The sequence below is a fragment of the Lagenorhynchus albirostris genome, chromosome 9 (genome assembly GCF_949774975.1).
Source record: "Lagenorhynchus albirostris chromosome 9, mLagAlb1.1, whole genome shotgun sequence".
NCBI classification, from domain to species: Eukaryota; Metazoa; Chordata; class Mammalia; order Artiodactyla; family Delphinidae; genus Lagenorhynchus; species Lagenorhynchus albirostris.
This window is the reverse complement of record NC_083103.1, coordinates 49822024-49848729: the sequence shown is the minus strand read 5'-3', so window position 1 is coordinate 49848729 and position 26706 is coordinate 49822024. Positions and strand designations below refer to the sequence as shown.

At 42.9% G+C, this 26706-nt stretch overlaps 1 protein-coding gene across 5 annotated transcripts in view; it reads left to right on the top strand.

Annotated features, from left to right (window-relative positions):
* The window catches only part of CLPB (ClpB family mitochondrial disaggregase), a 179218-nt gene extending 152522 nt beyond the window's left edge, over positions 1-26696 (top strand). For 2 of the 5 annotated variants that reach the window (XM_060159912.1, XM_060159908.1), the window contains 2 exons: positions 13235-13376; positions 17560-17611. In XM_060159912.1, the coding sequence (XP_060015895.1) occupies positions 13235-13327 (93 nt within the window). In that variant the 3' untranslated portion in view covers positions 13328-13376; positions 17560-17611. Of the gene's footprint in view, positions 1-11150; positions 11282-13234; positions 13377-17559; positions 17612-18590; positions 18761-22108; positions 22167-24399 lie in introns of those variants that run through there. The other 3 variants (XR_009542451.1, XM_060159910.1, XM_060159909.1) reach the window with 3 other exon arrangements.
* Positions 26697-26706: the final 10 nt, after the last annotated feature.

Genomic DNA, 26706 nt, shown 5'->3' with positions numbered 1-26706 from the left:
GGTCAAAGAGTTCGTGGAGACTTGGGACTCAGATATAGGCCTAATGGCTGAGTGCTAGGCCTTCAACACTGAAACAGGAGTCTCAAAGGACTACTTCCTTGTGAAATGAAGACTAGAAAAACACTGCTCTTTAACCTGGGAATCAGTAGGGAAATACAAAAAAGTCTAACATCACTCAGAGATGTAAGTAGCTACAAAGAAACTAAGACATTTGCTGTTTGTGAGAGTGTGGTCTAAATTCACAGTACCCAAATGTTACTGGAATGTCAAGATGAAAAACTAACAAAAAACTGGTCCTGGGCCGTAGGATCCCTTAGAAGCAAACACAAAACTGTTCTGTAAGGATATTCTTGTAACCAAGTTTTCACAAAGGAACCTTTGGAAAAACAAGTCCTATTGAAATGAGCTTACAGGAAAACTTACCCCAAATAAAGGAGGAGGAGAAGAGAAAACGAAAGAAGAAGAAGCAAACCACCATGAAGGAGAGCAAACTCAGCAGATGCAACAAGTGGGAGAATTTGCACTCCAAGAATTGTAGTAGAAGAATCTGAATTTAAAAGAAGTATGTTGGCACTTCCCTGGTGGTGCAGTGGTTAAGAATCCGCCTGCCAGTGCAGGGGACACGGGTTCGATCCCTGGTCCGGGAAGATCCCACATGCCGTGGAGCAACTAAGCCCGTGCGCCACAACTACTGAGCCTGTGCTCTGGAGCCCGTGAGCCACAACTACTGAGCCCACGTGCCACAACTACTGAAGCCTGTGCACCTAGAGCCTGTGCTCCGCAACAAGAGAAGCCACTGCAATGAGAAGCCCACGTACTGCAACGAAGAGTAGCCCCCACTCGCCGCAACTAGAGAAAGCCCACACACAGCAGCGAAGACCAAATGCAGCCATAAATAAATAAATAAATTTTTTAAAAATTAAAAATAAAAGTATGTTTAGGGACTTACCTGGTGGTGCAGTGGTTAAGAATCTGCCTGCCAATGCAGGGGACATGGGTTCGAGCCCTGGTCTGGGAGGATCCTGCATGCCGCGGAGCAAGTAATCCTGTGCACCACAACTACTGAGCCTGTGCTCTAGAGCCCGTGAGCCACAACTACTGAGCCCACATGCCAAAACTACTGAAGGCCACGTGCCTAGAGCCTGTGCTCTGCAGCAAGAGAAGCCCATGTACCACAAGGAAGAGTAGCCCCCACTCGGCACAACTTTGCTGCCGCACGCAGCAGCAAAGACCCAACACAGCCAAAAATAAATAAATTTTAATAAATAAAAAATAAAGTATGTTTAAAATATTCAGAGAAATAAAGGGAGGACTAGAAACCATAAGGCAAGAAAGGACAGTATGAAAAAAGAATAGGTGAACTTGAAAAAAGAACCTTTGTTCTAGGTGGTTTCTTTAGATTTATTTCCTTTTTTTTTTTTTCCCCTGAACAATTTTCTCTACTGTGGTCTTAACTGATTTAGGTATTAAATAACAGAACCACTAAGTACTCGTATTCTTTTTTTTTTTTTTTTAACATCTTTATTGGGGTATAATTGCTTTACAATGGTGTATTAGTTTCTGCTTTATAACAAAGTGAATCAGTCATACATAAACATATGTTCCCATATGTCTTCCCTGTTGCGTCTCCCGCCCTCCCACCCTCCCTATCCCACCCCTCCAGGCTGTCACAAAGCACCGAGCCAATATCCCAGTGCCATGCGGCTGCTTCCCACTAGCTATCTACCTTACTGCGTTTGTTAGTGTGTATATGCCCATGACTCTCTCTCGCCCTGTCACAGCTCACCCTTCCCCCTCCCCATAACCTCGTATTCTTTAAAGGATAAAGATTTGGGTCACCCACTGGGCTCCAAGGAGCTGACCTAGGACAAGGGAAATAACCCCTAGGGTTGGGGGAAGAGGGCAGTCACCAGTGTGCCACCCCCAGGGCCATGATCAGTTGCAGAAATAAGGAATGTACCTGCCAGCACAATCCTGGAACTCTTTGCCCACCATCCTGCAAGAGTCGTTCCAGTCTAGCATTCCTCACAGGTTTGTCAAAGTAATTTCAAGAGGTCTGAACGTCAGTGGTCATCTACCATCACCTCATCACATAGTGTTCCCAACACTTCCCTGTGCCCCCAGTTCTTCCTTCAATAATCAACAAATTTTTCTATATAAGCATCTTGTTGGAATGTTTGCTCCATCTCTTCACCATTTTTTTCTTTTTTTTTTCTGTTACTGAAGTATAGTTGATTTACAATATTGTGTTAGTTTCAGGTGTACAGCAAAGTGATCCGGTTATATGTGTAGATGTGTATATTCTTATTTTCCAATTCTTTTTCATTATAGTTTATTACAAGATTTTGAATATAGTTCTCTGTGCTATACAGTAAATCCTTGTTGTTTATTTTATATATGGTAGTATGCATCTGTTAATCCCATACTCCCCAATTTATCCCTCCCCACCTCTTACCTTTTGGTAACCATGAGTTTATTTTCTATGTCCATGAGCCTGTTTTTGTTTTGTAAATTCGTTTGTACTGCTTTTTAGATTACACATATGAGTGATATAATATTTGTCTTTCTCTTTCTTACTTAGTATGATGATCTCTAGGTCCATCCATGTTGCTGCAAATGACATTACTTCATTTTTTTTATGGCTGAGTAATATTTCATTGTGTATATATACCACATCTTCTTTATCCATTCATCTGTTCATGGACCCTTAGGTTTCTTCCATGTCTTGGCTATTGTAAATAATGCTGCTATGAACATTGGGGTGCATGTGTCTTTTGGAATTAGAGCTTTCGTCTTTTTTGCATAGATGCCCGGTAGTGGGATTGATGGATCATATGGTAGTTCTATTTTTAGTTTTTTAAGGAACCTCCATACTGTTCTCCATAGTGGCTGTACCAATTTACGTTCCCCCCAGCAGTGTAGGAGGGATCCCTTTTCTCCACACCCTCTCCAACGTTTGTTATTTGTAGACTTTTTGATGTTGCCCATTGTGACTGGTGTGAGGTGATACCTTATTGTAGTTTTGATTTGCTTTTCTCTAATAATTAGTGATGTTGAGCATCTTTTCATGTGCTTGTTGGCCATCTGTATGTCTTTGGAGGAATATCTATTTCAGTCTTCTGCCCATTTTTTGATTGTTTTTTTGTTATTGCATTATATGAGCCGTTTGTATATTTTGGAAGTTAAGCCCTTGTCGGTCACATGATTTGCAAATATTTTCTCCCAGTCCATAGGTTGTCTTTTCATTTTGTTTATGGTTTCCTTTGCTATGCAAAAGCTTATAAGTTTGATTAGGTCCCATTTGTTTATTTTTGCTTTTATTTCTATTGTGTTGGGAGACTGACCTAAGAAAACATTGCTATGATTTATGTCAGAGAATATTTTTCACCTTAACTGTCTCCTGAAGGTATCGTTTACTCTGGCTGTCCCTTAAGATGCTTCTTCCCCTGTAGTCCTCTTAGGTGGCAGCTGCTTTTATTGTCAGACCCAGGAGGTGAGCCCCCACTGGTTCTCTGTGATTATTGCTCATCTTTCCTCCTAGCTTTTTTAAGTTCAGCAGTTTGACTATTCCAGCCCTCTGTCATTGCCCTATCTACTGATCTCTCAACAACTTCCCTCACACAAGGAAGATCTTAGGCCCCATATCACTTTCTCCCTTCCCCAACACATGCCATCATTCTTGGTGGCTTCAACTTCCCATGAATGACTTATCCAATACCCTACTTTGCTTACATTTAGTGAACTTTTTATGCCCCTGCCCACCTTAGCCACCTGTATCATGGTCACATCTAAATTTTATCAACAATAACTGTACTTCCTCCAAAACCCCGATCCTTCTCTGGCCAGTCTAGTATACTGAGTAAATGAAAAACTTTTACAACTCAACAATAAAAAGACAATTTAAATAGGAAAAGCATCTGAGTAAACATATCTCCAAAGAAGGTATACAAATGGCCAATAAGCACATCCTTAGCCATCAGGGAAATGCAAACCAAAACTGCACACCCACTAGAATGGCTATAATCAAAAAGATAGACAATAGCAAGTGTTGGTGAGGATGCTGAGAAACTGGGAATGTAAAATGATACAACAACTTTGGAAAAGAGTCTAGCAGTCCCTTAAAAGATTAAACATAGCATTTCCGTGTCCCGGCAATTCCATTCCTAAGTATACCTAAGAGACATGAAAACATACACCCACACAAAAACTTGTTGCACAAATGTTCAGAAAGTAGAAACAACCCAAATGCCCATCAAACTAATGAATGGATAAACAAAACTTGGTATATCCATACAATAGAATATTATTTATCCATAAAAAGAATGAAGTAATGACTCATGCTACAACATGGATGAACCTTGAAAACATGCTAAATGAAAGAAGCCAGTTACAAAAGAATACATATTATGATTCCTTTTATATGGAAATGTCTAGATAGGCAAATCAATAGAGACAGAAAGTAGATTAGTGATTGTCAGCGGCTGAGGGAAGAGGGGAATGGGAACAACTGATAATGGGCTTCTTTTGGAATGATGAAAATGTTATAGAATTACATAGTGGTGACGGTTGCACAACTTTGTGCAGTCACGCAGTTGTACACTTCAAAGGGTAAATTTTATGATGTGAGTTACCTCAATTTTTTATATCAAAAAATTATACATCAAATGTAAGAAAATTTTCTTTAAAAATAAGGCTTTTTTTTTAATATATCGAAGTTAAATATCAAGAGAATGGGAAGACAAGCCATAGACTGAGAGAAAATATTTGCAAAACATAGTATCTGATGAAGGACTGATAGCCAAAATATACGAAGAACTCTTAAAACTCAACAATAACAAAATGAACAACCAGATTACAAACTGGGCAAAAGATCTGAACAGATAACTTCTCCAAAGAAGACCTACAGATGGCAAATAAGCATATGAAAAGATGTTCAACATCATATGTCATCAGGGAAATACAGATTAACAAACGAGATACCACTACACACCTATTAGAATGGCCAAAATCTGGAACACTGACAGCAAGAAATGCTGACACAGAGCAACAGGCACTTTCATTCATTGCTGGTGGGAATGCACAAACTGGAAGACAATTGGACGGTTTCTTAAAAAACTAAATATACTCTTACCATGCAATCCTGTAATCGTACTCATTGGCATTTGCCCAAACAAGCTGAAAATGGATGTCCACACAAAAACCTATACACAAATGTTTGTAGCAGCTTTATTCATATTCAAGTTGCCAAAACTTGGAAACAACCAAGATGTTCTTTGATTGGCAAGTGCATAAGCAAACTCTGGTACATCCAGACAATGGAATATTATTTAGCACTAAAAAGAAATAAGCTATCAAGCTAGAAAAAGACATGGAGAAACCATAAGTGAAAGAAACCAATCTACAAAGGCTACATACTATATGATTCCATTCTGGAAAAGGCAAAACTATGGAGAGAGTAAGAAACATCAGTGGTTGCTAGGAACTTGAGTGGGGGGCAGAGATGAACAGGTAGAGAACAGGGGATTTTTAGAACAGGGAAACTATTCTGTGTGATAATGGTGGGTATGTGACATTATACATTTGTCAAAACCCATGGAATGGACAACAGTGAACCCTAATGTAAACTATGGAATTCGGTTGATAATGATATGTCAATATTGATTCATCAGTTGTAATAAAGGTGCCATTCCGATGCTGATGTTGATAGTGGGGAGACTTTGGGGCAGGTGTGAAATACGGGAACTCTATATTTTCCACCCAGTTTTGCTGTGAACCTAAAGCTGCTCTAAAAAAGTCTTATCAATTTTAAAAAGTAAAACTACATTTTAATAGAGCTGTATCAAAGAAGTCAAGGTTCATATTTTAACAGGTTAAAATTACAAAACTGTCTTAGGGTCTTCCTCTGCTTGATTTCTGTGGCTTCTCTGGGCATACTCAGACACAGAGTAGATGCTTACCTAGTGCTTGCTGGAAGAGCAAATTCCTCAATATGCTTTCTATGGCATAATTTCATGATTTGGAATTTTATCTTTGACAGTTTCTTCCCATTACAGTAACTCCTCATCCAGCTGCCTTTTTCTGACAATTAAATATATAAAATAATTATAATTTCCTGATGACTAAAGCATACCAGCTTAAAGTCCTCACAATGTGGCAGTTAGCATTCCCAGAGCAATCTTAGAGTCAGGCAGAAGCAGCACTGTCTTGTATGATCTAGGTCTCAGAGGTACCACACCATTATTCCTACCATAGTCTCTCCATTAAAAGTGAGTTTCCTATGGAAAACAATATGGAGTTTCCTCAAAAAATTAAAAATAGAACTACCTATGATCCAGCAGTTCCACTTCTGGGTATTTATCCGAAGAAAATGAAAACACTAACTCAGAAAGATATATGCATCCCCATGTTCATTGCAACATTATTTACAATAGCCAAAGTTTGGAAACAACCTAAGAGTCCATTGATGGATGAATGGGTAAAGAAAATGTGAGATATAAACACACACTGGAATATTATTCAGCCATTAAAAAAATGAAATCTTGCCGTTTGGGACATGGATGGACCTTGAGGATCACACTTATATGTGGAATCTTAAAAAAAAAAAAAAAAGCTATAGCTACAGAAAACAATTTGGTTGTTGCCAGAGGCAGGGCCAGGTGGGGAGGTGGGTGAAATGGGTTAAGGGGGTCAAAAGGAACAAAGTAAGGTTCAGGTTATAAAATAAGTCATAGGGATGTAATATGAAAAAAAAAATTGGAACTATGTATGGTGACAATTAACGAGACATTGATCACTTCTGCAATACATACAATTGAATCATGTTGCACACCTGAAACTAACACAATGTTATATGTCAATTAAATCTCAATCAAAAAAAAAATCAAGACAGAAATTTTAAAAATTCCACCTTATACCTGGAAAAACAGAAGCAAGTCCCTAAGTCTATCCCAAACTTAAGAGGAGGGGAATTAAGCTCCACCTTCTAAAACATCAAAGACTTTGTATGCATATTTTTATTTATTTATTTATTTATTTATTTATTTATTTATTTTTGGCTGTGTTGGGTCTTCGTTTCTGTGCGTGGGCTTTCTCTAGTTGCGGCGAGCGGGGGCCACTCTTCATCGCGGTGCGCGGGCCTCTCACTGTCGCGGCCTCTCTTGTTGAGGAGCACAAGCTCCAGACGCGCAGGCTCAGTAGTTGTGGCTCATGAGCCTAGTTGCTCCGCGGCATGTGGGATCTTCTCAGACCAGGGCTCGAACCCGTGTCCCCTGTATTGGCAGGCAGATTCTCAACCACTGCGCCACCAGGGAAGACCTGTATGCATATTTTTAAACTACTACACACGCCTGGACTTATATTTAGATTCCAAAAACCAAAGATAAAGAGACAATCTTGAAAGCAGCCAGAGAAAAAAGACATTATACAGAGGAAAAAAGCACACTTCTCACCAGAAACTCTGTAAGCTAGAAGACAGTAGAGTGACATCTTTGAAGTGCTAAAGGAAGAAACTCTCAACTCAGCATTCTAAACCCAATGAAAATGTTTCAAAAATAAAAATTAAGTACTTTTTCAGACAAATACAAGTTGAGAGAATTCATTTTCATCAGACATGCATTACAAGAAATATTACAGAAACTCCTTCAGGATGATGGAATGTGATATCAGAGAGAAACTTGGATCTACATAAAGAAATGTAGATCTCCATAAATGGTTAAAATGAAGACTTTTGTAGGCAAGTCCTGGCCTTGTTTGAACAATAATTCCTACTGCTTTTCACTTTCGCTTGAAAGGACCACACAGCTTTGGAGGCCCAAAGAGAAGGTTGTGCTGATGGGTTCCAAACTGGTAAAGGCATCTTTGATTGGGTAGGATCTCTTCTCTGTGACCCAGGGAACCTTTGGCATGGTCATTATAAAAGCTTCTCTAAGGACTTGAATTCCCTTTGAATGACGGCATCACTGAAATCGTACCCCTTCCAGGAAGTCTCATCAAAGAATTAAAAGATTCAGTAATGGCAGACCCCTAGAAGAAGCAGAAGCAATATAGGAAAACTTCCCCCCAAATCTATGATATCCATAGAGAAAAAAGAGAAAATAATATAGCCATGAAAGAAAAACAAGATCCTTCTTTTAAAAGTAATAACAGAGGGGCTTCCCTGGTGGAGCAGGGGTTAAGAATCTGCCTACCAGTGCAGGGGACATAGGTTCGAGCCCTGGTCCGGGAAGATCCCACATGCTGCGGAGCAACTAAGCCTGTGTGCCACAACTACTGAAGCCCGTGCACTCTAGAGCCCTCGAGCCACAACTACTGAGCCCACGTGCCTAGAGCCCATGCTCCACAACAAGAGAAGCCACCACAATGAGAAGCCTGGGCACCGCAACGAAGAGTAGCCCCCGCTCGCCACAACCAGAGAAAGCCTGCACGCAGCAACGAAGACCCAACGCAGCCAAAGATAAATAAATTAAATAAATTTATATTAAAAAAAGTAATAACAGAAGAGAATAACTTTTAGAATTTTAAGATATGGTAGTTAATTTTTTTAATCCATAAAATAATTGGAAGATAAACTTGAGAAAATCTCCCAAGAAGTAAAACAAAAAGAAATGAAAAATGTGAGAGACCAGATAAAGTTAGAAAAATCAATTAAGAATGCCCAACATCCACCTAGTAGGGGTTTTTAAAAGAAAGAAGAGGTAACTCCCTGGGTTGTCCGGTGGTTAGGACTCCACGCTTTCACTGCTGAGGGCCCGGGTTCAATCCCTGGTCAGGGAGCTAAGATCCTGCAAGCCATGCAGCCAGAAAAAAAAAAAAAAAAGGATTAAGTGAGGCAGAAAATATTATCAAATAATTAGTATAGAAGAAATTTTCCATCGCTAAAGGACATGAATTTTTCAGACTGAAAGGACCCACCAAATGCCCATTGGTTGAAAGCAGATTCCTACCCAGTCATATCATATTGAAATATCAAAACCCTCAGGATGTAAAGAAGATTCTAAAAGCTTCCAAAGGAAAACTAAAGTCATGTACAAAGAATAAGGAGTTATAATGATATCCCTCAAAAGCAACATAGGAAGCTGAAAGAAAATGGTGAAATTATGAGAGAAAATTATTTTCAACCTAAAAATACAAACCTAGCCAAATTATTAATCAAATGTAATGGCCCAATAAATGTGTTCAGATATGCATGGGTCTCAAAAGATATTCCTATCTTGCACCCATTCTCAGGTAGCTACTTGAGGATTGCTCCTTTAAAACAAGGAAATAAACCAAGAAAAAGAAAGTCACAGAATTCAATAAATGGGGTATCTGGCCCAATAGATACGCAAAGGCATATCCCAGGACAATAGCTCTATAGAGCAACAGCTAGTCCAGATTCATGAAGGAGGACAGAAGGTATATTAGTCAGTATTTTCTGTGTAATAAAAGAAAATCTCAAAACCTCGGGAGCTTACAACAATATTTTTCATGTTCATGGGTCTGCATACGGGCTAGAGTTCAATCAATACAGCTGCACTCAGCTGGACTTGCCTCTAGACTGAGGTTTCAGTTCAGGTCTTCTCCCCATGTTTTCTCGTTCTCCTTGAACCAACAGCTATCCAAGCCATGTCCTTTTCACGGTGGATTGCAGAGGCTCAAGAAGCAAGCCAGATTACACAAGCACATTGAAATCTCTTTTCCTCTCACGTCTGTTAAAATTCTTGAGCCAAAGCAGGTCACAGGGCCATGCTCAACATCAGTGGGACAGGAAAATATACTCCCCCTACTCTAGGGAGAGATACTGCAAAGTCACATGGCAAAAATCAGGGGTGTATAATTCTCTTAACTGGAAAGAAGTGAAGCACTGGGAACAATAATCCAATCTACCCCAGAAAGCTCCAGGAAAGATGTCTCCAGGAAAAAAAATATGGGACTGATAGAAGACTTGATATATCCGACTGTGTGGAAAAGACTATCTCCAAGAATTTTACAGTTCCTTAGGAGAGTGACAGTGATAGAGGCTTAGGAAACTAAGCAAATGAAAAATAGGTAATTATTACTTCTATGAAAATTCATACAAGGAAATTAAGGACTTCTCTGGTGGCACAGTGGTTAAGAATCCGCCTGGCAAGGCAGGGGACACGGGTGCGAGCCCTGGTCCGGGAAGATCCCACATGCCGCGGAGCAACTAAGCCCGTGCGCCACAACTACTGAGCCTGCACTCTAGAGCCCATGAGCCACAACTACTGAGCCCACGCACCACAACTACTGAAGCCCGCTCGCCTAGAGCCCGTGTTCTGCAAAAGAGAAGCCACCACAATGAGAAGCCCGTGCACCGCAAAGAGGAATAGCCCCCACTCGATGCAACTAGAGAAAGCCCACGTGCAAAAACGAAGACCCGGGCTTCCCTGGTGGCGCGGTGGTTGAGAGTCCGCCTGCTGATGCAGGGGACGCGGGTTTGTGCCCCGGTCCGGGAAGATCCCACGTGCCGCGGAGCGGCTGGGCCCATAAGCCATGGCCGCTGAGCCTGTGCCTCTGGAGCCTGTGCTCTGCAGCGGGAGAGGCCACAGCAGTGAGAGGCCTGCGTACCACAAAAAAAAAAAAAAAAAAACGAAGACCCAACACAGCCAAAAAAAAAAAACTGGAATCTGAAAATCTGAAATCAAGAACCATCACAATCATCGTCAGCCAGGCAACGGTTGTGACATAGATGCAACTGCCATGTGCAAACATGATTGCTATTTCTATTGGCATGACTGGATAACTGCCACTCCTGGAGATTTCAGTCCACAAACCATTTAAGTGTCATTTGAGGAATGAATATAAGTCCAGGTTTTGTCTAAGAAGTTTTCATTTATACTTTCTGGAAAAAACAAGGAAGTGCCAGTATCAAAACTCGCAGAATGAATATCAATGGTTTGGAAGAAAATTCTATGCATGATTGCAGATCAGATCCCTCTTTTTTAAAATGCTGTATCACCAATACTTTTGAAGTTTCAGAGTATGATATTGTGTTTAAATTAATTAAATGTGGGCATTGACATCTTTGAGGCAAAAAATGATTCAAAAAATGGGACTCTGAATATAAAGAAGTTTTAGAAATACTTAAACCAACTTATTTGCTTATATTTTTCTTTTTCTTTTTCTTTCTTTTGAATTTTTTGGCCGCTCAGCACTGCATGCGGGATCTTAGCTCTCCAACCAGGGATCGAACCCGTGCCCCTTGCAGTGGAAGTGCGGAGTCTTAACCACTGGACAGCCAGGGAAGTCCCTTATATTTTTCTTTTTATTGCTTGCAAGCACCAAAGTATATAATAAATTATACATCTAAAGTATAAAGGATCTATTTCAATAAATATAAAAATGCTAAGGGATAAGAAAGCATTGTGGTTATTTTGGTTATTTTTTTCTTTTTTAGCGGTATACAGAAGTGTGGCTTACAATCAGTGATGTCTTAGATCAATGAAATGTGGAATATTGAGATAATAGAGATACGGCAGGGCCTTGGGTGGTGTGAGTTATAATTATTCATATTAGGATGCCAGGAGTCTAAAATCAGTCAATCAAGAAATCACAGGGTAAACATTATACTGGAAGAACACACTGCCTGAGATTAAATCCCAGCTCTGCCATTTGCTAACAATGTGACTTTACGTAATTACTTGATCCCTCTGTGACTCGATTTTTCTCATCTCTAAAATAGGAATAGAAATAGTGCCTACAATATAAGGTGATTGAGAGGATTAGACAATGCATGCAAAGCACTTAGGATAGAGCCTGACACATTGTAAATGTTACCTAAAATTATGATTTATCTAAATGTATGGAGATAAATACCAAAAGAAACAGCTAGAATGGTTTAGAGAGTAGGTTCTGGGTTCTGAGAATAAAAGTGGGGAGAGAAGAGGACTGATGTTTTTCATTATGTCTTGATTGTTTTTAAATTCTGTATTTTTAATTTGATTTAAAATTTTTCTTTTTTTATTTGTTTCTTTTTGATAAAATAATTATTTAAAATACACACGTAGGGACTTCCCTGGTGGTGCAATGGTTAAGAATCTACCTGCCAGTGCAGGAGACACAGGTTCGAGTCCTGGTCCGGGAAGATCCCACATGCTGCAGAGCAACTAAGCCCATGCACCACAACTACTGAGCCCGCGTGCCGCAACTACTGAAGCCCGCGCGCCTAGAGCCCGTGCTCCACAACAAGAGAAGCCACCACATGAGAAGCCCACGCACCACAATGAAGAGTAGCCCCCGCTCGCCACAACTAGAGAAAGCCCACACACAGCAACGAAGACCCGACACAGCCAAAAATTAATTAATTAATTTAAAATAATAATAATAAAATACACATGTTAGTGGGTCATAGACCTAAATGTAAAATGCAAAACTATAAAACTCGTAGAAGATAACATAGGAGAAAACTGAGGTGATCTTGGGTTTAGCAATGGCTGTTTGTCTGTTTTTGGCCATGCTGCAGGGCTTGCGGGATCTTAGTTTTCTGACCAAGGATTGAACCTGGGCCCCGGCAGTGAAAGTGCCGAGTCCTAACCACTGGACCACCAGGGAACTCCCAAATAGCTCTTTAGATATAACACCAAAAGCAAGATCCATGAAAGAAGAAACAGATAAGTAGGACTTGATTAAAATTAGAAACTTCTGTTCTGCAAAAGACACTGTTAAGAGAATGGAAGAACAAGCCACAGCCTGGGAGGAAATATTTGCGAAACACATATCTGACTAGTATTCAACATACACAAAGAACCCTTAAAACTCAACAATAAAAAAAAAAAACACCTCATTTTAAAATAGGCAAAAGATCTGAACAGCACCTCACCAAAATGATATACAGATATCAAATAAGCACATGAAAAAATGTTCCACATAATATGTTATCAGAGAATTGCAAAGTAAAACGATGAGACACCACTACACACTTACTAGAATGACTAAGATCCCAAACACTGACAACACCAACTCACTAAGACATGCAGGGTACCTGATACTTCCTGCTATTTAGGTTTTATCAGCATTTTGTCATAATCATAGTGGACCAATGTGTTGTCTTATGGGATGCTAAGGTGATCAAAGTCCCTGTGGACTAAATTGTGGCCCAGAGGCAAAGTTAACTTGGTCCTGAAGCAAAATGGTGAAGATGTACTTCTGCCCTTGACAGGTTAAACAAAACTACTTTTGGCCTTCTTTGCTATTGAAATAAAGAAAAAACAGTCACAAGTTAATAACTTTATTATAGGTGGCAGAGGCTCTATTGTTTTGCTCTAGTAAAGAAACCATATCTGGAACAGCAGTACAATTGGAGTCATCACCTGTCTTAACCTTTCAATAATCCACTGTCATTCTCCAAGGCTCTTCTGACTTCATCATGAGCCAGAGAGGTGAGTCAAGTGGGTAAGTAACAGGAATCACCACCTCTGAATTTTCAGGTCTTTGATGGTTACCAAGTCTTGCATTTCCCCCCAATGATGTGTTATTATTTGTTGTTTATAATTTTGATAGGAAGGAAGCCCTAGGGCTTCCACTTAGCCCTTTCAACCATAATAGCTGTATTCCCTGTATTAGAGAGACATATTCTGCCAACTGCTTACTATCCCTAGTCTATACACTCTGGAACTAGAGAAATCATGGGGAAAGGGGTTTAAGGACTAGACTGATGTTGAAGTAGATTAGAATCAAGTCAATTTATCACTTGACTCCACTCTGAATGGTGGACCACTGTGCCAACTACAGCCCCAATTAGCATTACAGCCAGTGTCAACAATCCCAGTATCACAGTTATTCTATTCATTTTCCAGGGCTGCCATAACAAAGTACCACAAACTGGGTGACTTAAAACAACAGAAGTTTATTCTCTTGCGGTTCTGGAGAACAGAAGTCCAAAGTCAAAGTGTTGCCACGGCTGGTTCCTTCTGAGGCTTCGAGGGGCATCTATTCCATGCCTCTCTCCTAGCTTCTGGTGGTTACCAGCAGACCTTGGCATTCCTCGCCTTGCAGTTGCATCACTCCAACCTCTGCCTCCATCCTCACATGGTGTTCTCTGTGTGTGTGTCCAAAATTCCCTCTTCTTATAAGGACATCAGTCATTGGATTAGGGCCCACACTAATTCCATATGACCTCATCTTAACTTGATTACATCTGTAAAGAACATATTTCCAAATAAGGTCACCTATTCCAAAGGTACCTGGGTGACGACTTCAACATATCTTTTTGGGAGACATAATTCAACCCATAATTTACCCTGAGAAATGACTACAGGTCCCATCAGGGAAATCTACAAGGAATATATAGACAGATATTTATATACATCTTCCATAAGTGTACTTGCTTTCACTTCATTCAAGGTACTCGAAATCTGTGAACTAACCCAGGCCTGGAAATTGGGTTAAATATCATAACTATCTTGTCTTAAGTTCACCCTCTGTTCACCAGTTCCAGAGGACTTTGGTTTTACAAATTAGGATATTAGTGAACTACCCATATTCTTTAGTCCCATCTGTAGTGTCTTCCTCCAGCATCACTGGCCTGCAGAAACCAGTTGCTACAGCACTTTCCAAAGATGCCATCACCCTCTCACAAATGTATTTCTCAACACCTTGGTGAAGAGAATGTCATCTGGGCCCTCTCAGGGGGTGGAATTGGGTGTAGATGAGTCACACTTATAAACCTAGAAGGAGAGGTTTATAAACCAACATTCTCATCTCCTTAAGTGTTTTAATTATTTCTTCTTCATTATACCAAAGGATTCTCAATTTCATTTAACTTCATCAGTGAATCCAGGTGTCAGTCAACCAACTGAAAAAAAAGGCAATTAAATCTATTATACACCCACCAGGATGGAAAATATTAAAAAGACTGACACTATTTGACTTTCAAGAGTATGTGGAACAACCAGAGTTCACATACGTTATTGGTGAGAGTGTAAAATGGCACAACTACTTTAGGAAAAGCTCTGGCAGTTTCTTAGAAAACTAAATACACATCTACCCTATGACCCAAGAGAAATGAAAACATATAACCACAAAAAAAGTCTTGTACATAAATGTTCATAGCAGCATGATTGATAATAGTCTAAAACTAGAAATAACCCATATGTCCATCAAAAGAGAATGGCTAAGCAAACTGCGGTATTATATTAGTTTGTTATTGCTGTGTAACAAATAACCCCACAACTTAGCAGCTGAAAACAATGTTCATTTCAGCTCACAAGTTTGTATTTCAAAGTCTGGCACAGTTCTCATCTACTCAGAACGTGGCTGGACTATCATCTGCTCTGGATCTCAGGGTGTCAGTTGAGCTGCATTCCTTTCTGGGGGCTCTGAGGAAGAATCCACTCTTAGGTTTATTCACGTTCTTAGCTGACTTCAGATCCTTGTGGCTGTAGGACTGAGGTCCTGTTTTCTTACTGGCTGTCAGCTGGAAATCACTTTCAACTCCTAGAGGTCACCCACATTCTTTGCAATGTGGCCTCTCCATCCAGCAATGAAGAATCATCCTCCTGTTGAGTGTCTCTCATGCTTCACATCTCTCTGACTTCACTGTTTAAGACCTCTTGAACCAAATGGAAACGGTTCATGTCATTAGGTTAGATCCACCCAGATAATCCCCCTTTCTAAAAGTCAAATGTGCGGGACTTCCCTGGTGGCGCTGTGGTTAAGAATCCGCCTGCCGAGTCAGGGGATGTGGGTTCAAGCCCTGGTCCGGGAAGTTCCCACATGCCGCGGAGCAACGAAGCCCATGTGCCACAACTACCGAGCCTGCGCTCTAGAGCCTGTGAGCCACAACTACTGAGCCCACGTGCCACAACTACTGAAGCCCGCGCTCCTAGAGCCTGTGCTCCGCAACAAGAGAAGCCACCACAATGAGAAGCCCGAGCACCACAATGAAGAGTAGCCCCTGCTCGCTGCAACTAGAGAAAGCCCGTGCCCAGCAACAAAGACCCAGTGCAGCCAAAAAATAATTAAAAAACAAAAAAAAATTTTTTTTTTAAAGTCAAATGTGCTATATAAGTGGTCCCCAACTTTTTGACACCAGGGACTAGTTTCATGGAAGACAATTTTTCCACGGACTGGAGGCAGGGAGGATGGTTTGGGGATGATTCAAGCGCATTGATTTATTATGGTTTCTGTGCAGTCAAACCTCTCTGCTAATAATAATCTGTATTTGCAGCCGCTCCCCAGCGCTGGCATCACCACCTCAGCTCCACCTCAGATCATCCAGCATTAGATTCTCATAAGGAGTGCACAACCTGGATCCCTCGCATGCACAGTTCACAGTAAGGTTCGCACTCCTATGAGAATCTAATGCCACCGCTGATCTGACAGAAGGCAGAGCTCAGGCAGTAATGCAAGTGATGGGGAGTGGTTGTAAATACAGATGAAACTTCGCTCCCTCACCTGCCTCTCACCTCCTGCTGTGTGGCCCAGTTGCTAACAGGCCACAGACCGGTACCAGTCCATGGCCTGGGGGCTGGGGACCCCTGTGCTATATGACATAACCTAATCACGGGAGTGCTATCCCATCGTATTCACAGAATTGGGGATTGTACAGGCCATGTGCACCAGGAAGCAGGAATCTTGGGGGACATCTTAGAATTCTGCCTACACATTCAATGAAACACTACTCAGCAATAAAAAGTAGTGAACTATCGATACACACAACATGGATGAATCTCAAAAATATTATGCTGAGTAAAAAAGAAGGCTTACACAAAGAGTACTCAGAGGAATTCAAGAACAGGCAACATTAGTCTGTAGTGGAAAAGAATCAGAAGAGTGGTTGCCTCTGAGGGAGCGGGCTTGGGATTGATTGGGAAGAGGCATGAAAGATCTTTCTGGGGTGATGGTAAGGGGTAGGGTTGCACAGATATATGCATGTGTCAAACTCATTGAATGGTACACTTAGATTTATTCATTTCACTATATGAAAATTTTACCTGAAAAATTAACAATAATTTTCTCTACTTAATGATATGCACACTGAAGTGTTAGGGGCCAAGTGTATGGATGTCTGCAACTTACTGTGAATGCATCAAAAATACAGTCTGAAAAATCTACATGCTCTGTGATTCTATTCTGGAAAAGGCAAAAATATAGAGACAGTATTGGAAAGGGGAGAGGGATTAATTGTTGAAACACAGGGGCAGTGAAACTATTCTGTATGACACTGTAATGGTGAATAAAGACATGTATTTGTCAAAAACTATAGAAACATATAACACAAAGAGTAAACCTTAATGTAAACTATGGACTTTAGTTAATAATAATATATCAATACTGGTTCATTAATAGTAACAGATATACAACACTAATGTAAGATGTTGATAATAGGAGAAACTAGGGTGGAGGAGGGGAGTATATGAGAACTTTCTCTATTATCTGCTCATTTTCTATGTTAATCCAAAATTGTCCTAAATACTAAAATCTATTAATTAAAAAAATAATCTGAAAAAAAATACAATGAATTGACAGAAAAATGCATAGATGGGTGGATATGTGATCAAGTGAATATAATAAGATGTTAGACTCTAAGAAAAAATAAACTCATCTCTTTTGTACAAAAAGGTGATTAGAACTCCCAGCTCTTAAAATCGGCACATGGAATCCAGGCTCTCTGGTAAGTGCACTCATATTGGTCATTTCATTCTAATTTTAAATTATGTTCCTCCTCCTTAGTCCTGAATCCTCAGAATCCATTCCCACATATATTTGCCAAATTTTATTGATATAAATTTGAAAAATCTTTTAATTCTTTTAGTGAGAAAGCCTTCTTGTGAATTTGAGCTCCTATTTGACCCTGATGCATGTTGGGGTCTGATTTTGATAATGAGTATGGAGACGATTAAGTCAGTGGGATGGGGCATGAGGAGACTTGGCTTCCTCTTGCCACATAATTCCCCATGGGAAGTCTACATATAGTCTTCACACCAGAGGGAAGCAACCCCATTGGACAGGGAGAGGGTGCTATAGTCTCTGGCTATTTTCAGTGGTAGGTTGGGGTTGTAAGAGAGATCACCAATTGCCTGCTGTGGTAGACAGCTTCTGACATGACTCCCAGAGATCCCTGCCTCCTGATGCTCATGCCCTGTGTAATCTCCTCTCCCTGGGTGTGAGCAGGAAGACATAGTAACTTGCTTCTAAGGAATAGAAATGGCAAAAGTGACAGAATGTCATTTCCAAGGATAGGTTATAAAAGGCTGACTTCAGTCTTGCTGGCATTCTCTCTGGCTCTTCCTACATGCTTGCCCTGATGGAGAGGCCCATAGGCCAAGGGAATGAGGGTAACCACTGGCAAACATCTGATAAGGACTGAGCTTTTCAGACTAACAGCCCTGGAGGAACTGAGTCCTGGCAACAACCATGTGAGTGAGCTTGGGGGAAATCATTCCTTAGTCAAGCCTTCATTTGAGACTGCAGAACTAGCACCTCGATTGCATCCTTGGGCGAGGCCCTTGAAGCAGAAGACTCAGGTTAGCCACACCCAGATTTCTTACCCACAGAAACTGTGACTTTATAAGCATGTGGTTTCTTTGGGGTTTTTTTGTTTTGCTTTGCGGTACGCGGGCCTCTCACTGTTGTGGCCTCTCCCGTTGCAGAGCACAGGCTCCGGACGCACAAGCTCAGCGGCCATGGCTCACGGGCCTAGCCGCTCCGCGGCATGTGGGATCCTCCCGGACCCGGGCACGAACCCATGTCCCATGCATCGGCAGGCGGACTCTCAACCACTGCGCCACCAGGGAAGCCAAGTGTGTGTTGTTTTAAGCTAGTAAGTTTGGGGTAATTTGTTGTGCAGCAATGGATAACTAATACACTTGCCTAATATCCATTCCCTCCTTATTCCTCAGCAACAGAGACTCTATTTTATTTGGGATACTAACATGCCCAGCTAAAATCATGCTGTTTCTAATCTCTCATTAAGTCTGATGTGACCATATGACTGAGTTCAGGCAGAAAAGAAGTAAGCAGAAGTGTTGCATGGAACTTCTGGAACGTTCCTTATAGGGAGATATCTCACTAAGAAATGTACCTTTTGTTTTCCTTCTTCCTCATTCTTGCCGCCTAGAAGGTGGATGTGATGACTGGAATTCCTGCAGCCATCTTAGAACATGAAGTAACTTTGAGGTTAGAAATCATACTCTAGGAAACAGAAAGCAAGAAGGAATATGAGTCCCTGATGTGCACTCAGCAGCCATACCAACACTGGACTCCTTACCTCCAGACTTACTTTAAGTGAAGAAGAAATAATCTGTTATCTTGTTTACACTATTGTTATTTTGGATTTTCCCTTATGTGCACCCAAAATAACCCTAACTCGTAGAGGTCTCAGGGCTCTCTTAGCCATGCACATCCTCTCATTTATCACCAACCCATGTCCCTCTTCCAAACAATACTCAAACTCTCACACAGGAGCAATCTTTGTGTTTGATTTTTACATTTTTCAATCTCTTTAAGCTTTCCACACCTCCTCACAATCCTTGCATTCCTCATTCTCTTTATACTGATCTCTGACAGCCCTCCAAGTCTGTGCTCTCAATGGACACTTCATTCCAGGTGCCACTAGTAATAAACTGATGAGCTGTTTTGCCCCTGAATGCCACTCCATCTCTGGATTTCCACTAACTCTAGTCCCAACAAAGCCACACAACTATTCCCAGATTCCAACTAGTACCCTGAGAGTTTGATGCCCTCAGCCAATCTAGTACCAACTTCTTTATCAATCAGTCATTATTTACAAGCAACAGAAACTAACTTCATCTTATTTAAGCAAAATAAAATTTTATGTTAAACATATTACATTTATAAAACATATCTCAGGGGATTGCTGAAATGACTGGAGGACCAAATACAGAGCCACACAACTAGAAACAATGCCCTAAATTAAGCTGCATTGTTGTCTCCGTGAGGACAGCCGCATCACCACTGCCCCTTGCACAGCTGGCATGGTTGGCACTGAACCCTCAATGCTGCCCAAAACAAGCTATGTCGGGGCCCTGCTGCACCTAGAACTAGATCTTGCTGTAAAGCCATTTCCCCTGGAGAGAATTCTTATGGTCACTGAGTGCTCACTTCCTTAGCTACAGAGTCATTAGCTTAGGCTGTGATCAAGGTACATGCTTGGCTGAAAATAGGTCAGGTGTCTGCACTCTGGTTTTAAGGGAAGTTCAGAGAGTATCTGGCATCTATTAGTTAGGGAATTCCCCTAACATAGGAAGTGGTTTCAGATGCCAGATGTCAAAAAAAATGCCAACTTTTTCCTACTCTCAGGCCAGGGTGCCAAGAAGGACTGGGAGAATCACACTTCCCTAATTTCTCTAGATCTTCCCAAATATTCCCATTATCACCTGTCAAACAGTCAATGTTTCCTAATCAATGCATTCACTCTAGAATGTGGCAGAGAACTTGGCTATAACCAATCTGCAGATCACATGGCTATCCTCCTGCGGCAGCCTCAGATTGCTGGCCATGGGCAGAGGCTTCCTTACCAGAGTTACAAATTGTCATGCTGTTCCTCATCTGCTTGTCCCCTCTTAAACCCCTTCTCAAGGTTGCCAGATGTGAATTATTTTACCACTTTTCTACTTAATCCTCTGCAGTTACAACCACAGGGCAATGGGGAAAGTTGAGGTCAAGCTCTAAGAGACAACATGCAGTAGTTTTCCCAGTTACTTCATTATCACCTAACAAGGACATCTCATTTCCAGGCTCAGAATGGAGGGATTCTCACTGCATCCCACCCTATATCAACAAGGCCAGTTCATTTTTTAGGGTCTGCTGTTTGCATCACTGCATACCTTATACCTATTTTTTATTTGAATCTCTTTGTTTGGAAGTGACAGAAATCCAACTTGAAATAGATTAAACATAAAGAAGACTGTATTGGGTAACAAAATTCAATAAAGGGCTGAAGAACTAATTTGCAAAAAGAGTAAGGATGTCTCAGGAATAACTGGAACTAGGCTCTTAAATTCTAACATAAGTCTCTATATCTTTTGCCTCAGCTTCTTATTTATTCTTTCTTCACTCCAACCACCTTCCTTCTCTTCATGTTGGGGAACATGGCTGCAAACATTTCCTGAGCTTTACATTTATAGTTTTCACCATTCAAAAGAGAATGACTGGTTTCTCAATTCAAATAAGAAAAAAATGATGAGAAAGGGTTTTATTGACCCATCTTCAAACAGGTACCCACACCTGGACCAGTTATGGCTGAGGGTAGGATTATGTAAGAACAGTGGTTCCGTGGGTAGCCATGTTTGGAGGAGGATGTTTGGATGGAGGAGACAGTTCCCAAGAGAAAAGTTGTGCTGGGCTAACCACACTACAGATGTCCACGATGGTGGCCCTGAGGCAAGTCCTTTCTCATGCACAAAAGCTTGAATAAGCTTATCAATGTATGGCATGTTTGGTAGGATCAAACCCTTTTTTCCCCCTTCCCTTTTTAAAAAAAGAGCCATCTTGTCTCACCTTCTATGTACCATTCTCTTGCCCAGACAACTAAAACATTCTAAGGAGAGCCTCCCCATAAGTTAAGTGCCTATGTGCCCACCAGATCGGAAGATCCTTAAAGAAAGCAACCAGGATTAATTTATCCCCATGTGTCGACTGCCCCATGATTCCATCATAGATCAGACACTCAAGAAATAGTTGTAGAACTGAGTTAAGATCTCTTCTCACTCTTCAGCGATCTCTGAGAACTGAACATTTTAGATGTTTAGGATCCCTGGAAAGGCCTAATGCTAGAAGCTAAAAATAAAAGTGGAAATTAATAGAAGACCGGGTAACTTAAGGTAGTGGTGGGAAGAAAAAAAATAGTCAGTAAGGGTTGTCCCCATAACAGAGAGATGAACAAGAGACTACAGGTTATGATAGACAGGTTGGGAATATACAGTTAATATATTTGCCTCCAACCTTCCCTGGACCCAAAATTATAGCAGGAGAGAAGAGCGATTGGGAAGAACATTGCTGATGGAGTTGGTAGATATATGGGGGTGAAAGGAATTTTAAGGTCCTTAAGCAGGACCAGAAATGTGCTAACTTTTCACTGATAGATAAGCTCCATCCTTTATTAGAAGGTCGACATGGATGTCTAATCAAGCTTGGCTTCTAATCATAGTTATACAGTGATGACACTGAGGACATTGCTTCAGAGAGTGAGAAGATGCATTTCAAAGGTAAGGAGGTGCCATCACTTTATGTTCTCCCCCTAGAGAGAGAAGGACTGACAGGAGTGCACTGGGTTAGTAAATCAGCCTGGTGCCCACATTCTGAGCCCTGGAGATCCTTGCTCAGAGCTCTGAGGGAGGCTAAGATCTGTGGCTGCTCTAGAAGTAGCCTGGGAATTCTCCAAGTGACCACAGGCAGGGAGAGTTCTCCAAGGCATGGGTCCTTTCTCCTCTGTTCTCAAGGTAATTCCGCTATCCAGGCTCGCAGAGTTGGGATCAGAGCAGCAGAAAAAGGACAGTCCCCACTGTACCCTCTCCCCAGGTTCCTTTTTGCATGCTGCTCCCTCTCTGGAAGGAATCCTCCCCACCATGACACACTCTCGCTGTTTTCACTTTTCCTCCAGGACTCCTCTCTGGGCATCAGTTTCTTCATCTGCAAAAATTAAGGGGTCAGGCTGGGTAACTCTGCAGGGCCCTGATATCTTCTGAAATCTCGAAGGTAGAAGTGATGCTGTGATGCAAAGACAGGAGTCCATGCCCAGATTATATGTCCAGGTATCAGGTGCAACAGATCAGAGGAGCTTGACTAGAGTGTGGTCTGGGTCTATCAGTCACAGGCCTCAATCATTTGGTGAGAGAGAGAAGGGGTGGTGGTGGGAGCTAATTTATTTAATGTTTACTATGTGCCAGACACTGTTCAAACACTTCATATATATATATATATATATTTTAATAAATTTATATTTTTTGGCTGCGCTCGGTCTTGGTTGCTGTGCGCGGGCTTTCTCTAGTTGTGGCGAGCAGGGGCTACTCTTTGTTGTGGTGCGTGGGCTTTTTGTTGCAGTGGCTTCTCTCGTTGCAGAGCATGGGCTCTAGGCGCGCGGGCTTCAGAAGTTGCAGCACGCGGGCTTGGTAATTGTGGTTTGTGGGCTGTAGAGCACAGGCTCAGTAGTTGTGGCACATGGGCTTAGTTGCTCCGTGGCATGTGGGATCTTCCTGGACCAGGGCTTGAACCCTTGTCCCCTGCATTGGCAGGTGGATTCTTAACCACTGTGCCACCAGGGGAGTCCTACTTCATATATTTTAATTCACCTAATCATTAAAATAAACCAGGTTACAGGTGAAAAAGGTGAGGCACAGAGAGGTTGAATAACTTACCCTAAGTCATCCAGCTTGGAAGTGGCAGTGTCAGAGCCAGAACCCAGCAATCAGGCTCCAGAATCTGTCATCAGTTATGGAAGTGAGGACATGCTTAGCAAGGAGGCTTCACAGCAGGAGTGCTGTGACAGTGTTTCATGTCAGAGCATTTTTAGTTCCCCAGGAGTGCACGCATTTGGGAGGGGGTCTCAGTCAGGATGAGCTCCCACATCAGATCACAGCCACCAGCCTCTCTGGTATGAGGCCCTTGCAAAGCCCAGCCCACTCTGCCTGTCTCCTTCTTTTATGGTGAGTTCTCAGAAAGCCCTCTTGGGTGTCCGCGTATCACACACACACATACACAGATGCACACAGCCTGGCCTCCAAAGTCCCCCCACCTCCACCACCTGAAACACCTGAACCCAACAGTGGACAGGGTTCAAAGCATTTTCTTGGGCTTCATCTCAGTTTCAGTGCCCATCAGCAGATACAAATGGCTCCTTGCAGAGAGAGGAGGCTCGAACTTCACAGTCCTGAGTCAGGGGAAGGGCAGCTCCTGCCCAGCCGACCCTGAAACATGCATGTTACCATAAAACTTCCAATCACAGCCATTTGTTTGATTATCTGTAAAGGTGTCAAGTATTTATAGGTTATACTGCTCAGAGCTCTTGGTTTTAAGTGTCAGAAGCCCAACTTAAAGCAGTTTAGACAGAATGAGGAACTTAATGGCTCAATGACCAAACTGTAGAAATGACAGGGATGGCTCATGGAAACAGAGACAGGTGGAACCAGGGCCTCATATCTCTGCTGGTCCCTGCATGAAAGCTTCAGTTGCTCCTTTGCTTCACCTTTGTCCCTGTGGAAGGGATATGGCCCCTTGAAAATTCCTCAGATGAGGAAGGACTTTCTCCCAGGCAGAAGGTTGGCCCAGATGGAGGAAGTTTCCTGTCCTTGGGGATCGAGGGAATGAAGACGGGAGTATGATCCCTTTTCAGAGAGTGGGGAGTGGGAGGCTGGGGATGGGGATTCCTTCCCTAGAAACAAGGGCAGGATTCCCCAACACAAAGAGTTCAGCCTAGCCTTCACTAATTCATTCAACAAACAGATATGGGAAGGCCTATGATGTGCAGTGATGCCATAGACATCGTGGGTAGGCTGCAGAGAAAGTGATCAACATGAGGACACAGCTCTGCCCTGAGACCTTGCACTTTATTGCAAATACTTCAACAAGGTGAGTAACCAAAAGAGAGGGAGGTACTGTGGGACACCCAACCTAGTCTAGGGGTATCAGGGAAGGCTTCCAGGAAGCAGTGACTTCCAAGTTGATACCCAGTGGACAAACAAGCGTCAACCAGGTTTTGGCTTGCTTTTTGGCGAGGGATAGGGGGAGTGTGGTGGGATGGAGACTGGAATGAACATTCCAGCCAGAGAGAACAGCTCTGAACTAAAAGATCAATGTGTGAGGGCTGCAAAGAAAACCACGGTGAGGAGGAAGCAGACTGGAGCACTGGCATGGAGGACATTGTGGGCCAGAATGGATTTGATCCTGAGGGCAATGGAGAGCCAAGGGAGGTCTAAGGAAGAGAGCAGTGGCACTGTCTGATTTCCCAATTGTGAGATCACTTGGGTCCCTGGGTCAAGGTAGAGAGGTGCACCTCCCACACCAGTGGAGAGAACATTTTGAATCAGTTTTGCTCTCAGTTTTAGAAGCTTAGACCTAAAAATAATTAGAGAAAATACCTCAAAGAAACACCCTGAAAAGGAGTGGTTACAGAAATGGGGATAGGTGTCCTTGTGTTAAGCAAAGAATGAGTGGCCAGGGAAGTGAATCACCTGAGGGTGGGCATGCTCCCCACTGTGCTGGTAAGCTGGGGGGAGGGATTCCAGGAGCCGTCTCTCAACCCCCGAGGACTCTGGTTGGTGACAAGGGGGCCCCCCTGCCTTCTTGCTGGGTCTCCACTTCTCCACCTGCAGAACTTGCCAAGATTGGGTGCAGGAGGCTGGGGGTTGGGTGGGAAAGCTGCTAAATCCTCCTTAGGTGAGCTGCGGGGGTGGAAGAGTTCTCTAGTCTCTTCTCCTGGAAAGGATTCTGTATCCTGTGGCCCCACAGTATGGAGGCCAATGGCTAAGTCCGTGGAGCGCGTCTGTGGCCAAGTCCAGACTGAGTCTAGGTGGTTTTCCTGAAGAAGAAAAAGGCCTCTGCAGGAGGGGGTGGAAGCTGAGAAAGAGTGAAGGGGTCATTTGGTTACTCCCCAGTCTTGACATTCATCACACACACACACACTCTGTGCCGAGGGTGCTGGGGACCAGAGACTCACACCCAGCAGCAGCGGGGAGAGGGGCTGAACTGTGGGACCTGGGGGAGGGGAGAGGCAGGCTGGGCCTTGAAGGTGCAGGGCAGGGTCCTGTGGCCTTCAGGACAAGTTAGGAGAGAGGCAACCCTCCCCCTCTGCAGCTTCACACCGCGCCTCCACTACAGTCCTTCTGCCCGCTGGGCGCTCCAGCTGGTGGGTCTCGGCTCTCCAAAGGCTCTTTCTCTCCGCCCCTTAGCCTCTGTTCCTCTGTTGTGTCTGTCCCTGGCCTTGTCTCACTGAGACTGACCCTCCGTGTGTGTCTGTCTCACTATCACTGCCCTGTTTTGTCTCATCTCTCTCTTCATCTCCATCACAATCCTTCTTTCCAACCGTGTCTCTTCCCTGTGTTTTCTGTCTCCATGCCTGCCTCACTTGCTTTCTCTGTACCCCTCTCATCTCTCTCTTATCTTTGTCTCCTCTATCTCTGCCTTGTCCCACCTCCTTCCCTTCCTTCCTCTTGTACATGTTTCACCTTTGTCGCCACCTCTGTCCCTGTCTCCCTCTTGCCGCCCACCCCCCCCCGCCCACGTCTCCAATCTATCTCTCTCGTCCATGTCTCATCCTTATCTCCATCTGTGTACCTGTATCTCTCTTGTCCCTTTCTCCATCTTTCTCCATCACTGTTTCTGTCCCTTTCTCTCCCTGTCTCCGTCTCTGTCTCCTCTCTTCATCCACATCCTCTGTCCCCATCTCAGGCCCCGTCTCTTCCTCGTCCTTGTCTTCATTCCCCCTCCTGAGCCATCTCCGTGGTCCCTTCCGGGATGGGACCTCGCTGGGGGCGGGGCCGAGGGACTGGATCGGAATAACTCGGTTATCAGGACGAATTGAATTAACTTCTTCACACGAGCGCCGCCGGGCCTGTTTCCCCTCCCTTCTGCGGGGCCGCAGGTGGAGAGGCCAGGGAGAGGGGTCGGGACCCTACGGCTGGGCACGATGCATAGACTGAAGGTCTGGTCCGGATTGGGGCGGGATGGGGGACTCTAGGGATGGGGCCCCGCGCAGCCTGCCCTGCACATCCCGAGCTCTAAGAGGGCGGTGGCGACCCTTTGGGGTGGGGG